We start from the raw sequence: 16,395 nt of genomic DNA, 5'->3' as shown, positions 1-16,395 counted from the left end.
AAGAGCGAGACTCCACTCAAAATAAAATAAATAAATAAATAAACAAAAATACAAAAAAAATTTACAAAAACGGGTGGGCAGCTGTGTTCTTAGTTTGTCAACAACTACCCCAAGGCATTAATGTTATGAGTTAATTTCTCTCCTGTGCAATTAGAATAGTACTAGTTATGCACAACCCTTCAGAAAATTGAAAAAATAGTCACTCAAATAATTTTTTGTATGGCTAATTCTCTTGCAAACTGTTGTTGAGAAAGGCTGTGGGATCTAGAAAACCATCTTGCAATTGATGTCAACTAGTCCCTTTGGAATCTGAGAGCTGTGTCTCTGGAAATGGTAGGCTGTGATACATGTGGGACCAGCCCCTTTCATTGCTGTTTAGTATCTTCAGTTTGTGATCTCTGTAATTTCACCTTGTCCCAGCCCCTGAAGTTGGGTTGGAAGCACTCACTGCTGCCTTCTCTGTTCTCCTTCTAATTCCCTAATGTACCCCACTTAATTGATGTAAACTGTATTTTTAAACAAACCTAACCTCATGAATAGTTGTTGTAACCTTTATTCAGTGGATGGGAAATTAATGGATAGAGCACTAAAGATATTTATTGATGGAGGAAGCTCATGTAATTTTTGAGAGAAAAATCGGTGGCCAGAAGATTAATGACTCAAGCTCAGTAGCAGAGCATGTGGGGTCCAGGCTACATACGCAGGTTGCGCCTTCAGAGTCACTTCTGGGTTACACAGAGCGGGATAAATTCTGAGACTGCGGAAAAACGCAGTTTACTTGTCTCTCCACATTTTTCTCTTCATGTTTTTACTTCCTGCAAGACTTATGGTCTATGGTCTTTTCCTTGTACTTTAATATCTTTTTCCACAGGGACTTAGAGTTGAAAGAAGAAAAAGTTAAAACTTAAGCTGATTGGTTTAGTTTCTGGTTAACTCTTCAAATAATAGATTAAGCTTGAGAGAAGCTTGAAACCACTGAATGAAGTCAGCTTTTGTATTATTTGTGAACCTTAGTTATTCTTTCTCTACTTCCAGGTAGCACAAATAACGGATTGTTGGTTTTACTTTTAGAAAAATTTACATCTATTTTCCAGTCATTAGATAATAATCATTTTATTTGGATTGATAAATGCAGAGGTAACATTGTGAACCCATCTGTGTATTTCATCACTGTTATGAGTGCCTGAAATACAAAGGTCTTCTTAAGAATAAGTGCTTCTGAAGTCCCGTCCTTTCTTCCCAAATCAGAGCAAAGAGAAATAAAGTACTTCAGTCTTTTATCAGTTAAAATACTAACAGATAGAAAATAACAAAGAATAGACTGTTTTCCTGCCTATTGTATGACAAAATAAAATGTTTACTGTTGGAAACACTACACCTTTTTTTAGCCTCTCTCCCCTATCTTATTTTCCTTGATGGACTCTTTCTCTTATCTGAGCAAACTTTTTGTTTGTTTGTTTGACTCAGTCTCTCAGTGAACAGCATAGCGACCCATTAGCTCCAGCGTTGGACTCTGACTGTGTCAAGAGTAGAAGTTTGAAATGCAATTCTTATCCATCATATTTCTCCAATTATTAACTCTCCTTTACTGCCTTTTAAATACTTCACAAAATGGAAACCCCTTTTGAATAAGAACAGCTGATTTTCTGGGAGATGGACAAAAGCTATGGAGAGATGCTGGGTTTCTTTGTTTAGTATGTGGCTGCTTGAAAGTTGCTATTAGATCCAGAGAACTTTTTTGTTAAGTGTGATTAGAGTTCAAAGAAAATGTTTATTTCTTAGATCCTTCTATTGAAAGAAACATAAGGTGTCTATATCTGTATATCTATAATAAAATTCAGAAGGCAAGTATATATTTAAATCTATATTAACTGCACACATAAAAACAGAAGGTATTTGTGATGGGTAAATTTCAAAAGGTCTGAGAGTTGTAATAAACACTCCAAACTTCGTATACTTATCCGAACTCCTTCATCAAGAAACGGGATGGGTTGCTATGAGAACAGGATTTCTTAAGAAAATTCCTACACCTTCTAGTTTCTGTAAAACTCAGAACTTTCTCACTGAATTTACTATTGCTCTGATTGCAAATCAAAAATAATAGAACACTTAAAGTAAAAGATGGTAAGTTTGTTACTACATTGAAAAAAATATTTTATGCTGGATGAGAATACCATTGAATAAATATCTCAGTTACTTATCTGAGATAGTTTGTCTATCCTTATAGGCAGACATGAATGACAGAAATCCTATGTTCAGTATGTCTCTGTTATACGGTTGCTTTTGAAGCACTTTTTTTTTTTTTAGACAGAGTCTCGCTGTGTCGCCCAGGCTGGAGTACAGTGGCACAATGTCTGCTCACTGCAAGCTCTGCCTCCTGGCTTCAAGCAATTCTTGTGCCTCAGTCATCCAAGTAGCTGGGACTACAGGCACGGGCTACTATGCCCAGCTAATTTTTGTATTTTTAGAGACAGAGTTTCACTGTGTTGGCCAGGCTAGTCTTGAATTCCTGGCCTCAAGTGACCCACCTGACTCGGCCTCCCTAAGTGCTGGGATTACAGGCGTGAGTCACCACGCCCGGCCTTCTGAAGCATTTTGGATGGCTTTGGTAGATTGGTTATGCTTTGGGTAACAAAATAATAGCCTGGGGTTTTGGCAGTTATTTATTTTCTTTTCTTTTTTTTGAAATGGAGTTTTGCATTTGCTCCCCAGGCTGGAGAGCAATGGCGCAATCTTGGCTCACTACAACCTCCGCCTCCAAGGTTCAAGTGATTCTCCTGCCTCAGCATCCTGAGTAGCTAGGATTACAGGCATGGACCACTATGCCTGGCTAATTTTTGTATTTTTAGTAGAGAGGAGGTTTCACCATCTTGGCCAGGCTGGTCTCTAACTCTTGACCTCAGGTGATCCACCCACCTCGGCTTCACAAAGTGCTGGGATTTCAGACGTGAGCCACCACGCTCAGCCTTTTGCAGCTATTTCATAAACATGTTAGGGAGATTTTATTTTACATGTCCTCTTTAACATCTAACTTGACAGGTTTTTAAAATTTTTTATTTTTTGAGATAGGGTCTTCTCTTTCACCCAGGCTGGAGCTCACTGCAGCCTCAAACTCCCAGGCTCAAGCGATCCTCCTGCCTCAGCCTTGTGAGTAGCTTGGACTATAAGCATGCCCACGGCGCCTGGCTGACCTGACAATATTCCTAATTGTGAAGTGCCTCCCATTTCCAGTCAATGCAGTAATATACATAAGATGGGCTAAGGGAGTGAATGGAGCCTCATCCAAGTATTTGAAACCATGTTGTTGATTTTTCTGCTTTTCTGAAAAAACGTATCATTAAACTTAAAAGTCCAAATGTCCCAAAATGCTTTCCAATAATAATAGGTAGCGTTATTCAGCAACGATCCTAGGCACTGAGTTACACATTTTACTTATACTATCTCTCATCCATTTGTCAACCAAGCAAAGATTTTTTAAAATGCTCATTTTTTCAGAGAGAACACCAAGGCTCAGAGAAATTAAGTAATTTGCCCAAGGTCATATAATAAGGAAAGGTTGGAGCAGACTCAAACCCAGATCTGCTCATCTCCAAAGCCCATTCTCTGTCCTCTGTAACTTAGTGAGCCCTTTTAAATGTTTAGTACTCTGATCTGGGTGACTACTTGGTTAACTTTGTAAGCATTCTGTTTACACTAGTATGCCTATCTCTGTATGGCAGAAAGCCATCTTTATTGAATCTTTCTTGAAAGTGAGCAGTAAGGGGTAAGTACAGATAAAGCGAGTCTCTCACATGACTGAAACTCTGTGGCAATGGAGACCTGAGCTATGATTCTTATGAGATGCAGGTGGGTATCTTTGGTTGTATCGTGGATTCCTTCCTGCCACGATAATGCTGCCAGCATTGATTGTGATGGTTTAATGTCTGTAAGAGTTATAAATAACAGGCCAGGCATGGTGGCTCATGCGTGTAATCCCAGTGCTTTGGGAGGCTAAGGCAGAGGATCGCTTGAGTCCAGGATTTGGAGACCAGCCTAGGCAACATAGAGAGGCCTTGGTTCTACAAACAATTACAAAAATTAGCTGGCTGTGATGACACATGCTTGTAGTCACAGGTACTTGGGAGGCTGAAGCAAGAGGATCACCTGAGCCCAGGAACTCAAGGTTGCAGTGAGCTATGATTACACCACTGCACTCCAGCCTCGGTGACAAAGCAAGACCCTCTCTCTCTCTTTTTTTTTTTCCTTTTGAGACAGAGTCTTGCTCTGTTGCCCAGGCTGGAGTGCAGTGGCATGATCTCAGCTCATTGCAACCTCCGCCTCCCAGGTTCACACCATTCTCCTGCCTCAGCTTCCCGAGAAGATGGGACTGCAGGCGCCCGCCACCACGCTCGGCTAATTTTTTGTATTTTTAGTAGAGACGGGGTTTCACCGTGTTAGCCAGGATGGTCTCAATCTCCTGACCTCGTGATCTGCCCACCTTGGCCTCCCAAAGTGCTGGGATTACAGGCGTGAGCCACTGCACCCAGCCTCTCTCTCAAATTAAAAAAAAAATTATAAATAACAGAAAACTTTCAACTTTTAGGATGAATAAAGGACACAGAATGACAATTTTTCCTGGATGCTTACACATTAAGGATTTACATAGTATTGGGACGAGAGATTTACAAACACTTATGTCTCTGTAAACCTTATTGCTTCAGAAAACGTAGACATTTGTGTTTTAAAGCTTACTGAGGCAATGCTAATATTTCCATTGAATGTAAACCTTCTTCTGTAAAGCTGAAAAAATATATAGTGTTTTTTCCCTCTTTCACCTATTTCAGATACGGAAGCAATAACACAGTTACTTATAGCTTTTCATTATCATTTGTTAGGAGAATTAAGACAAAAATTATCATGTGTGTCGCAGGACCAAAAAAAGTGATTAAATTTTTTGTTTGTTTGCTTATCTTACCAAATTGTAACACATGTAGTTTTCTTCTTTCTCTGTGTTCTATTTTATTATTGTAACCACTTTGGCCTTTTTTTTTTTGTATAATCAATTGCAGCTAGAATGGTGTATGGTTCTTAATAGATATTTTGGATAATGCTGAGTCCCAGAAATGTTGTGAAGCCTTTCCCGAGTATTGAGTTCATTAATGGTTATTATCATCGTGTTTAATCAGTAAGTGATTTTAACTTTCTTCATTATCCCCTCCTCTTATTTAACTGTGGATAAGTAGTTCCCATGGATTGCTTCCTCTGTCTTCTTAGCGAGAAATATCGGTGGCTATGAGATCATAGCTCAACAGCTTCAATTCTATGCTCTTCCTCTGAGCAATTTTTCTTCTTTTCAGACTTTTTCCTTTTCTTTTCCCTTCCCTTTTTTTCATGTTCTTCCTCTGCAATAAAAAAGAATTTAGAAAAAAGAATGTAAATACACCATTTGGAAAAAGTAGAAATTAACTTCGGTTATAAGAAGACTTGGGTGCTCACTAATGTAACTTTTCCTGTTGGCTAGGAAAGGGATTACACCTAGCGAAAGGAGACAGAGCAAGGATGAGAGGACATTTGCCCACTGAGAAGAGACTAGTGAACACTCGTTTCTTCCTAGGTAATGTTTTGGTTCAGTATTGCAAAGGCTAATGACATCTTTTGTAAGGTGTGAACTGCCTCTGAACTAAGAGGCATTAAGATGATGAGCAGAAAGAGCACTAAGATTGATGTTAAAATTAATGGCATGTGAGAAACATGTCACATATAAAGAGAGAGAAAGCTGCAGAGGGCTGGGTGCTCAAGACAACTTGTGATAGATTTTGGGAGGCCACTGTCCACAGACTGGGATCCATAAGCCTGAGGGGCATTGTCACTTGGTCTGGTAACCCATCTCAGTCTGTTCTGGGGTCCCTGGACCTAGTGTGTGAGATATCAAGATACCATTTCTTAGGCACTAGTTAATATTTCCTGAAATAAATATGTTAAACAGTCCAGGTGCGATGGATCATGCCTGTAATTCCAGCACTTTGGGAGGCTGAGGTGGGCAGATTACTTGAACCCAGGAGTTCAAAACCAGCCCGGCCAACAGGGCGAAATCCCATCTCTACTAAAAATTAAAAAATTAGGCATGGTGGCGCGTCTGTAATACCAGCTACTCAGGGGGCTGAGGCAGGATAATTGCTTGAAACTGGGAGGTGGAGATTGCAGAGAGCTGAGATAGCACCACTGTACTCCAGCCTCGACAAAGAGAGACTTTGTCAAAAAAAAAAAGAAAAAGAAAAAAATAAGTTAAACACCCTTTAAATGTAATTATGACTGTCCTCTGGAACCTCAAGAAATCTAGGCTAAAGCATTCCCTAGGCAAGAGAAGTAGTGAAGAGCTGAGGAAAACTACTAAACTAAAAGGCTCAGATTTTCTTTACTCTTTGCCACTAGTTTGCAGAATGATCTCTCATAAACATTTGATTTCTCTGGTTCTGTTTTCTAAATGTTTTAAAGGGGTTGTGTTGGGTGAGCCTTAAAGCACCTTATGGCTTTGAAATTTTACTTCTATCTACTTTGATTGCACATACTGTCCATTTATATTATTAGTCCTGATGTCAATTAGCACCACTTATCTTCAATCATTCATTCACTCATTCATTCAGCAATTCTTACTGAGCACACACCATGCTTCAGACTGTGTTTTAAATGCTTGGGATACATCAGTGAATAAAACTGACAAAGATCACTGCGTTTAGTGATGGTTAATTTTTTGTGTCAACTTGAGTGGGCCATGGGTGCCCAGATTAAACATTGTTTCTGGGTGTATCTGTCAGGGTGTTTCTGGGTGAGATTAGCATTTGAATTGGTGGACTCAGTAAAGCAGATGGCCTTCCCCATGTGAATGGGTTTCATTCAACCTGTTGAGGGCCTGAATAGAACAAAAGGTTAAGGAAGGAGGAATTCCTCCTGTTTTTCCTGCCTCACTTCTTGAGCTGGGGATCTCATCTCAGATATTCTTCTGCCCTGTATTAGGCTGTTCTTTCCATCGCTGTTAAAAAAAAATCCCTCAGACTGGCTAATTTATGTTTATGTTTATTTTATTTATTTATTTATTTATTATTTTTTTGAGATGGGGGCTTGCTCTGTTGCCCAGGCTGGAGTGCAGTGGCGTGATCTTGGCTCACTGCAGCCTTGAACTCCTGGACTCAAGCGATCCTCCCACCTCAGCCTCTTAAGTAGCTGGGATTACAGGTATGTGCCACCATACCCAGCTAATTTTTGTAGTTTTGGAGGGATGGGGTTTTGTTATGTTGCCCAGGTTGGTCTTGAACTCCCGAGTTCAAGGGATCCACCCTCCTTGGCCTCCTAAAGTTCTGGGATTATAGACGTGAGCCACCATGCCCAGAGACTGGGTAATTTATAAAGAAAAGAGGTTTAAGTAGCTCATGCTTCTGCAGGCTGCCCAAGCATGGCACCAGCATCTGCTCAGCTTCCAGGGAGGCCTCAGGGAGCTTTTACTCATGGCAGAAGGTGAAATGGGAGCAGACACTTCACATGGTGAAAGCAGGAACAAGAGAGTGAGGGGGAAGATGCCACACACTTTAAACAGTGGGACTTCATGAGAACCTACTCCCTATCACAAGGACAGCACCAAGGGGATGGTGCTAAACCATTCATGAGAAATTCACCCCCATGATCCAATCACCCCCCCCACCAGGCCCCACCTTCAACAATGGGGATTACAATTCAACATGAGATTTAGAGGGGACAACATCCAAACAATATCATGCCCTCAGACTGCAGTTTACATCACTGACTCTCCTGATTCTCAGGTCTTCGGACTTAAATGGAATTATACCATCAGCTTTTGTGGATCTCCAGCTTGCAGATAGTAGATCATGGAATTTCTCAGTCTCCATAATCCCCTAAGTCAATTTCTCATAGTAAGTCTCCTTTAAAAATCATTATATCAGGCCAGGCGTGGTGGCTCATGCCTGTAATCCCAGCACTTTGGGAGGCTGAGGTGGGCGGATCACGAGGTCAGGAGATCAAGACCATCCTGGTTAACATGGTGAAACCCCATCTCTACTAAAAAAAAAAAAATACAAAATATTAACTGGGCTTGGTGGTGGGCGCCTGTAGTCCCAGCTACTCAGGAGGCTGAGGCAGGAGAATGGCGTGAACCCAGGAGGCGGAGCTTGCAGTGAGCTGAGATCGAGCCATTGCACTCCACACTGGGCGACAGAGCGAGACTCCGTCTCAAAAAAATAAAAAAATAAAAAAAAAAATCATTATATCAAAAAGATACCTATACTCATATGTTTATCGCAACAATGATCACAATAGCAAAGATATGGAATTAAACCTAAGTGTCCATCAATGGATAATTGGATAAAGAAAATGTGGTATGTATTATACACCATGGACTACTTAGCCCATAAAAAAGAATGAAATCATGTCTTTTGCAGCAACATGGATGGAACTGGAGGCCATTATCCTAGGTGAACTAACTGACAAACAGAAAGACAAATACTGTGTGTTCTCACTTACAGGTGAGAGATAATCAATAGGTACAAATGAACATTCAGAGTGGAGTAATAGACATTAGGGACAACAAAAGGTGGGAGGGTGGGAGAGTAGTGAGGGTTGAAAATTACCTATTGGGTATAATGTTGACTATTTGGGTAATGGGTACACTAAAAGCCCAGATTTCACCACTGTGCAGTATATGCATGTAAGAAATTTGCACTTTAGGCCAGGCCCGGTGGCTCACACCTGTAATCCCAGCACTTTGGGGGCCTAGGCGGGCTGATCACCTGAGGTCAGGAGTTCAAGACTAGCCTGGCCAAAATGGTGAAACCTCATCTCTATTAAAAATACAAAAATTGGCCGGGCATGGTGGCACACACCTGTAGTTCCAGCCACTCCGGAGGCTGAGGCAGGAGAATTGCTTGAACCTGGGAGACCGATGTTTCAGTGAGCCAAGATCACGCCACTGCACTCCAGCCTGGCTGACAGAGTGAGACTCTGTCTCAAAAAAGAAAAGAAAAGAAAAGAAAAGAAATCTGCACTTTACTCTCTAAATACATACATACATATATATATACATGTCCTTTTGTATCTGTGTTTATATCTATATTCTATTGGTCTGTGTTTCTGTAAACCTTGACTAATATACTCTTTCTTCTCGTATCCCCAAGTTTACCTTCTTGCAGACAGAGATAGACAATAAATAACAAAATATAATAAAGAAGAAAATGTATGGCATGTTAGCATGCACGATATAAAAAAAAACAACTTTGCAAGGAGGATCAGGAATACTGAGGTAAAGAGGAGATTGAAATTTAAATGATGTGGTGAGCATAAAGCTTATTAAGAAGGCGACATTGAGTAAGTACTTGAGGGAGATGAGGAGTGATGTATGTGAATATTATTAACTAAAAGAGTCGTCCAAGCAATGACAGCAGCCAGTAGAACAACCTAAAGCAGGAACCCCTCAGTGTATTTCAGAAACAGCTGGAAGAACAGTGTAGTCAAGGGTCTTAGAGACAGATACGGAAAAGAAGATCAAGAGGCTGGGTGGAAGACGTTTGGCTCTGTTAGTCATTGTAGGAATTTTGGCTATTGGTCTAAATGAAATAGCCTCATTACAAGATTTTGAGCCATTGAATGATATGATCAATTATTGCCATACTCTGGGGTGAGAGATGATGGTGGCTTGGATCAGGGTGGTGGCAGTGGAAGTTTAAGGAATGTAATCAAATTCTGGGTGTATTTTGAAGCTACAGCCAACAAGATTTGCTGACAGTTTGGATATGGGTTATGAGAGAAAGAGGTTTGTCTTGAACCACTGGAAAGATGGAGTTGCCAACAACTTTGAAGGGAAGGTGGTGGGTGGATGAGGTTTTGGAAGCAAGATCAGGAATTAAGTTTAGATTTGACTTTGAAGTAGGCATGCTGAGCAGAAAAGAGGTCTAGGCTAGAGATACAAATTTGTGACTCATCAGTTTACAGATGTTGTTTAAAGCCAAAGTAACAAGGTAAAAGCGATCCCCAAGGGAATGTGTACAGATAGAGAGGAGGTGGAAGGACTGAGTCCCAGGCACTCCAGCATTAGGGGAAACCTGCAAAGGAGGCACACAAGGACTGATAGGGGAGGTAGAGGGGGAACCAAGAGGTGTATATCTACTCATTTCTCATTATTGAAGGAATTCAGATTTAAAATCATCACCGCAGTAACATTTTCGGCAGTTGTGAATAAATTAAGTTTGCAAACTGAAGAAAAAGAACAGAATGAGAAGTGATGCTACAGAATTTATTTTACACATGGTGGTTTGAACACCACCCGGCCAATAGAATTAGTGCATCTCCTGATGGGCTAGTTGAGGATTTTTCAGAGGAAATGGTTCAAGTTCGCTTATATTTTGGGTAAGCAAATTCAAGCATTAAAGTAGTTCTAAGCCCACTGAGAATTAGCCCATAAGCTGGATACTTCTGTAAATTTATGATAACAGAGTTGCCACCCTCTCAGAGTCTTTTGAGGATGTCAGCAAGGAGTGAAGGTGGGGGTTTCTCTGTAGTGTCTGGTGACCTGTAATCAGAAGCCGAATGGAGGGAACTGAAATATTGCACCTCACTAGACTGTGCTTTCTTGGAGGGCAGAGGTTGTGCTTTAGTCACCTTTATGCTATGCAGCCCCGGCATATTGTAAGCAATTAGTAAACAGTTATTAAATGCATTATTAACTGATTATAATTAACACTTGATTTCTTACAACATGGCAGGCCTTGGAAATATGAAAATGACTAAAAAATACAATCTTTATTTATTTATTAAACATTTGCTCTTCCCAACAACTCTGTGAAGTAGGGTTATATTCAATTATCTTATATTTGCTTATATTCAATTATCTTACTCTAACGAATTAGGATTCTTCTTTTTTTTTTTTTTTGAGATAGAGTATCTCTCTGTCACCAGGCTGGAGTACAGTGGCATGATCTCGCCTCACTGCAACCTCTCCGCCTCCCAGGTTCAAGTGATTCTCCTGCCTCAGCCTCCAGAGTAGCTGGGATTACAGGCGACCACCACCACACCTGGCTAATTTTTGTATTTTTAATAGACACAGGGTTTTGCCATGTTGGCCAGGCTGGCCTCGAACTCCTGACCTCAGGTGATCCACCAGCCTTGGCCTCCCAAAGTGCTGGGATTACAGGTGTGAGCCATGGCGCCTGGCTCCTGTGAAGTAGCTCTTATTAACCCTTTGTTATAGGTGGACAAAACTGAGGCTCAGTGATATTAAGCTAATTTATCCAAGGAGTCAGAAGCAAATTTGAGATTTGAATGCAGAACTTTCTGATTCAAAGTCATGATACAATGTTGCCTTCATTAAAATTAAATTTTGTACAATTATGTAGCCAAATTTAGAACTTGCAGTGTAAAAATAGAGATTTATTAATATTGAGTGAGAGTACAATTTTATTTTCTCATTGCAAAGTATGTAAAGTAAGAAGTGAAAGTTATTCTTTTCTAATTCCACTCATTAGAGTTCATGTTAAGAGGCAATAGTTCATTATATATATATTTCCAGATTAAAAAAATATTTTTTTAAAAAATATTTTTATACTTTCTCTTCCTCTCTGTGTATCTCTATAAGATATATTCATTTATTTTAGTTTTTTAAAATTATTATTATTATTATTATTTTTTGAGACGGAGTCTTGCTCTGTTGCCAGGCTGGAGTGCAGTGGCCTGATCTCAGCTCACTGCAACCTCCACTTCCTGGGTTCAAGTGACTCTCCTGCCTCAGCCTCCTGAGTAGCTGGGACTACAGGCGCACGCCACCATGCCCAGCTAATTTTTGTATTTTTAGTAGAGACAGGGTTTCACCACGTTGGCCAGGATGGTCTTGATCTCTTGACCTTGTGATCCACCCGCCTTGGCCTCCCAAAGTGCTGGGATTACAGGTGTGAGCCACTGCGTCTGGCCCTATTTTAGTTTTTAAACAAAAATGTGGTTGTACTATACATATTGTTCTGTATGTTGTTTTTTTACACTAAAGATTGTGGAAATTTCCCCACATATACGTCTACTTTTCTTCCTCTTTCTTCTTCTTCTTCTTCTTTTTTCTTCTGAGACAGGGTCTCATTCTGTCACCCAGACTGGAGTGCAGTGGCACAATCATTCATGGCTCACTGAAGGCTCAACCTCCTGGGCTGAAGTGATCCTCCCACTTCAGCCTCCCAAATAGCTGGAACTACAGGTGTGAACCACTGCTACCAACTAAATTTTAAAAATTTTTTGTAGAGATGGGGTTTCCTTATGTTGCCCAGGCTGGTCTGGAACTCCTGGGCTCAAATGATCCACCTGCCTTGGACTCCCAAAATGCTGGGGTTACAGACGTGAGCCACTGTGCCTGGCAGGTTGCCTTTTCAACCTGTTGATTGTGGCTTTCGATGCACAAGTCTTTAAGTTTGATGTAGTTTATATCATTTATTTATAAGTATTTATATTTACTTTTGTTTGTTCTTACTTTTGGTTGCATATGCTTTTGGTGTCATAGCCAAGAAATCATTGCCAAGTCAAATGCTACGATGCTTTTCTCATGTTTTATTCCAGAAGTTTTATATTTTTGAGTCTTACATTTAGATCTTTAACCCATTTTGAGTTAATTTATATATATGATGTGTTATAGACTGAATGTTTCTGTCCCACTTAGCCCCAAATTCAGATGCTGAAGCCCTAACCCCTAGTGTGTGTGTTTTGAGATGGAACCTCTAAGGAAGTCATTGAGGTTCAATGAGGTCATAAGGATGGGGCTCAGGTCTAATAGAATTAGTATCCTTATAAGGTGAGACACCAGAGATCTTGCTCTTTCTCCCTGCATTCACACAAAGAAGAAATCATGTAAGCAAACAGCGATATAGTGGCTGCCTACAAGCCAAGAGAAGCAGTCTCAGAATAAAACCTACTTGACCAGTACCTTGATCTTGGACTTCCCAGCCTCCAGAACTGTAAAAAATAAATTTTTATTGTATAAGCCATCTAGTCTAAGGTATTTTATTATGGCAGATTAATACCTGGTGTAAGACGAAGGTCCAACTTCATTCTTTTGTATGTGGATATCTAGCTTTTTTGTTTTGTAATTTCAACTTTTATTTTAGATTCAGGGGTTACAAACACAGGTTTGTTACCTGAGTTATTGTGGGATACTGAGGTTTGGAATACAAATGATTCTGTCACCCAGATAGTGAGCCTCGTGCTCAATAATTAGTTTTTCAACCCTTCTTTTCTCCCTCCTCACTCCGTTAGTCTCCAGTATCTATTGTTGTCCATGTTTATATTCATGAGTACCCAATATTTGGCTTCAGCTTATAAGAGAGAACATAATGGCATTTTATTTCCTGTTCCTGTGTATATTTGCTTAATGTAATGACCTCCAGTGTTAGCCATATTGCTGCAAAGAACATGATTTTGTTCTTTTTTTTATGGCTGCATAGTATTCCACGGTATTCAGTTTTCTCAACACCTGTTGTTGAAGAGGTGACCCTTTTGAAATTGAATGAGCTCTTTATTCTAATCCATTGGTATGTTTTTTTCTGTTTTTATGCCAGTGCTACACTGTATTGATTACTGTGGCTTTGTAATGTTTTGAAATCAGGAAATATGAGTCTTCCAACTTTGCTCTTATTTTTCAAAATTGTTTTGACTAGGGTGCCTTGAGATTCTATATGAATTTTATGATAAATTTTTTTATTTCTGCAAAAAAAGTTATTGAATTTTGGTAGCAACTTTGTTGAATCTGTAGAAAACTTTGAATAGTATTTGGATTTTTATGTGTACTGAAGTGGTCTTCCATAGTAGTAATCACAGTTCAGATGCTGAATTCACCAATTAATAATGTTAAACGAAAAATTAAAAAGACAAAACCTTTTGAAACAAATTCAGTACTTTGAAATGCTATAAAATTTAGACAAATTTTGGCAAATTTCTCTTTTAGGAATTATAGACTGCATCTTCATGTTGTTCCTTTCCTCAAATCTCATGTAGAAAACCTTAATTAAATAAACTGTGAAAAAAAATTATTGCTAATGATTTATTGGCAAAATTTACATCAAGACAAACTAAGTTTCCCAAAGGGTGGAGAAATTTGCCAAAATATTGCCTAGATATTATATTACTTCAGAACACTCCTTTTGTCAATGAGTTCCTACACATCTTTAAAAAATATATTTTCAATTATCTCCCCCTTTTTAGACAGCTTTCAAGAAACCGCTTTGAAAAAGGTTAATGATAATCTAAAATGTTGCTACTTAAAGTGTAGTCTGTGGCCTAGCACCATGATGTCACTTGAGAGCATTCTGAAACAATGCAGAATCTCAGATCTACTAAATTAGAAGTTGCATTTTAACAAGATCTTCAAGGGAATCAAATGCACATTAAAGTTTTGAGAAGCACTGATTAATGAATAGCTAATTCAATGGAACTTTGTGTAGCAAGGATCTAAAGCATCAGCTTGCCCAGAAAATCTTGTGCAGCTGACAATAATATTGAATAGAAAACCAGATACCACATGTTCTCACCTATAAGTGCGAGCTGAGCTGTAGATACGCAAAGGCATACGAAGTGGTATAAACAGACATTGGAGACTCAGAAGTGGGGAGTGTGGGAGGGGTTGAAGGATGAAAAATTACCTGTTGGGTACCACGTACACCATTAAGGTAATGGGTACACTTAAAGCCCAGACTTCACCACTCCACAATAAATTCAAGTAACTAAAAACCACTTGTACCTTAAATCTATTGAAATAAAATTAAATAATAATAATAGTAATAATATTGACAACAAAATGTCTGAGAACCATTGCTATAGATGATTACTGTAGACATTATAACTACTTTGTTAGAAATGAGTAAACTTTTGGAAGGCTAAGGCAAGTGGATTGCTTGAGCCTAGGAGTTCGACACCAGCCTGGGCAAGGTAGTGAAAACCCCATCTCCACCTAAAAATTACAAAAATTAGCTGGGTGTGGTGGTGTGTGCCAGTAGTCCCAGCTACTCAGGATGCTGAGGTGGGAGGATGGCTTGAGCTTGAAAGGCAGAAGTTGCAGTAAGCTGAGATCACACCACTGCAGTCCAGCCTAGGCAACAGAGCCAGACCCTGTCTCAAAAACTAAAAAATGACTAAAACTACCAAATGTATTATAATTTTTAAAACAGTGATACATCATGTCTTCTTTCATAGCAGGCAAATAAATTTGTATGTCTAACAGATTTAAATATTTTAATGATAATTAAGAAAACATTAATCTACTCAATGTAATACATTTATTGAGAATAAGAAAAAAACAGTCCAAGATAACATTAGAAGTAGCTATAAATTAACAACAAAAGAGGATAGAAGTTATATCTGTGATCTGGAAAAAAAATCTTGGAAGTGACTATTCTTGGATATTTTTCCTTATACACATAACAAGGATTAAAGAATAATTTAATTATTATATGGAGTTTTTCAGCTTCAGTGCTAGCCTCTGAATGTTTGCAGATTCCACAGATCTGCAAATAATTAGCTGACAATGCTGGAATGCAGAAACAGGTCTATAATCTATTTGTTGATTGACCATACGTATTTTTCTTTGAATATATATTTTTCTAAAAATTGTTAAGGTCTTTTATTTTGATTTCTTAAGATAACCTCTGGAGCATTTGTTTCTTACATTAAAGTTACACATTCTTTTCACCATAAAATCTAGAGGTGAAACTAGATCAACAGATGAATATACCCAAAAAGTATACTTTTTACTAATGAAAAGTATTTATTATTTGACTGAAAACTATTAACCTTAAATATTGTAAAGGTTTGGTAAAATAAAAATACAAAACTTTATTTTATTTTTTTGTCAAAATTTAGTCACTTTGAGGTTTTCTGTGTTTTGTTTTTCAGAAGCCTTTGTTACTGGAAACATGAGAATGAAAACTAAGCCTAATTTATTTGTAGTCATAAGAATTTATTCCCACTCCCACTGCTTCACTGGACTAATAAAAAATGGAATTTATAAGTGTCATGTGATGTCACTTAAAGTGAATTACTTGCATGTTGAAATTTATTAGATAACCTTATTAGTGATTTTGCAATCTGTAACATATGTAAATAATTTAGTCTTCAGAGCTTGTTTTAATACTTGAATACTAATTCATTTAAAAGGATTTTTTTAAAAGAAATACAGTATCATTCAAATCAGTGACAGCAGGTGAAGTAATTATTTAGCTTATAAGTTTTCAAATTTCCTGTTTAGGTGTTTTAGTCATCATAGCATTTCATGTATAGTTTTTAAAGTTAGGATTTTGCTTAGTAAAATGTGCCTAGAAAGTAAAATGTGCCTAGAAGAATTCTGATGCTGTGTGTGGCCTATTAAAAACTAGGGAATCATGTGTTCAT

General features: G+C 38.6%; 1 protein-coding gene across 1 annotated transcript in view; it reads right to left on the bottom strand.

The window, feature by feature from the left end:
• Positions 1 to 2,023: 2,023 nt before the first annotated feature.
• The window catches only part of SMIM31 (small integral membrane protein 31), a 51,439-nt gene continuing 37,067 nt past the window's right edge, over positions 2,024 to 16,395 (bottom strand). Inside the window, exon 3 of the mRNA XM_057302205.2 lies at positions 2,024 to 5,381. Coding sequence (XP_057158188.2) covers positions 5,278 to 5,381 — 104 coding nt within the window. The 3' untranslated portion in view covers positions 2,024 to 5,277. The remainder of the gene's footprint in view (positions 5,382 to 16,395) is intronic.

The sequence above is a fragment of the Pan paniscus genome, chromosome 3, assembly GCF_029289425.2.
Source record: "Pan paniscus chromosome 3, NHGRI_mPanPan1-v2.0_pri, whole genome shotgun sequence".
NCBI classification, from domain to species: domain Eukaryota; kingdom Metazoa; phylum Chordata; class Mammalia; order Primates; family Hominidae; genus Pan; species Pan paniscus.
Note: the sequence above shows the minus strand (reverse complement) of the source record. Positions and strands in the feature narration are given on the sequence as shown.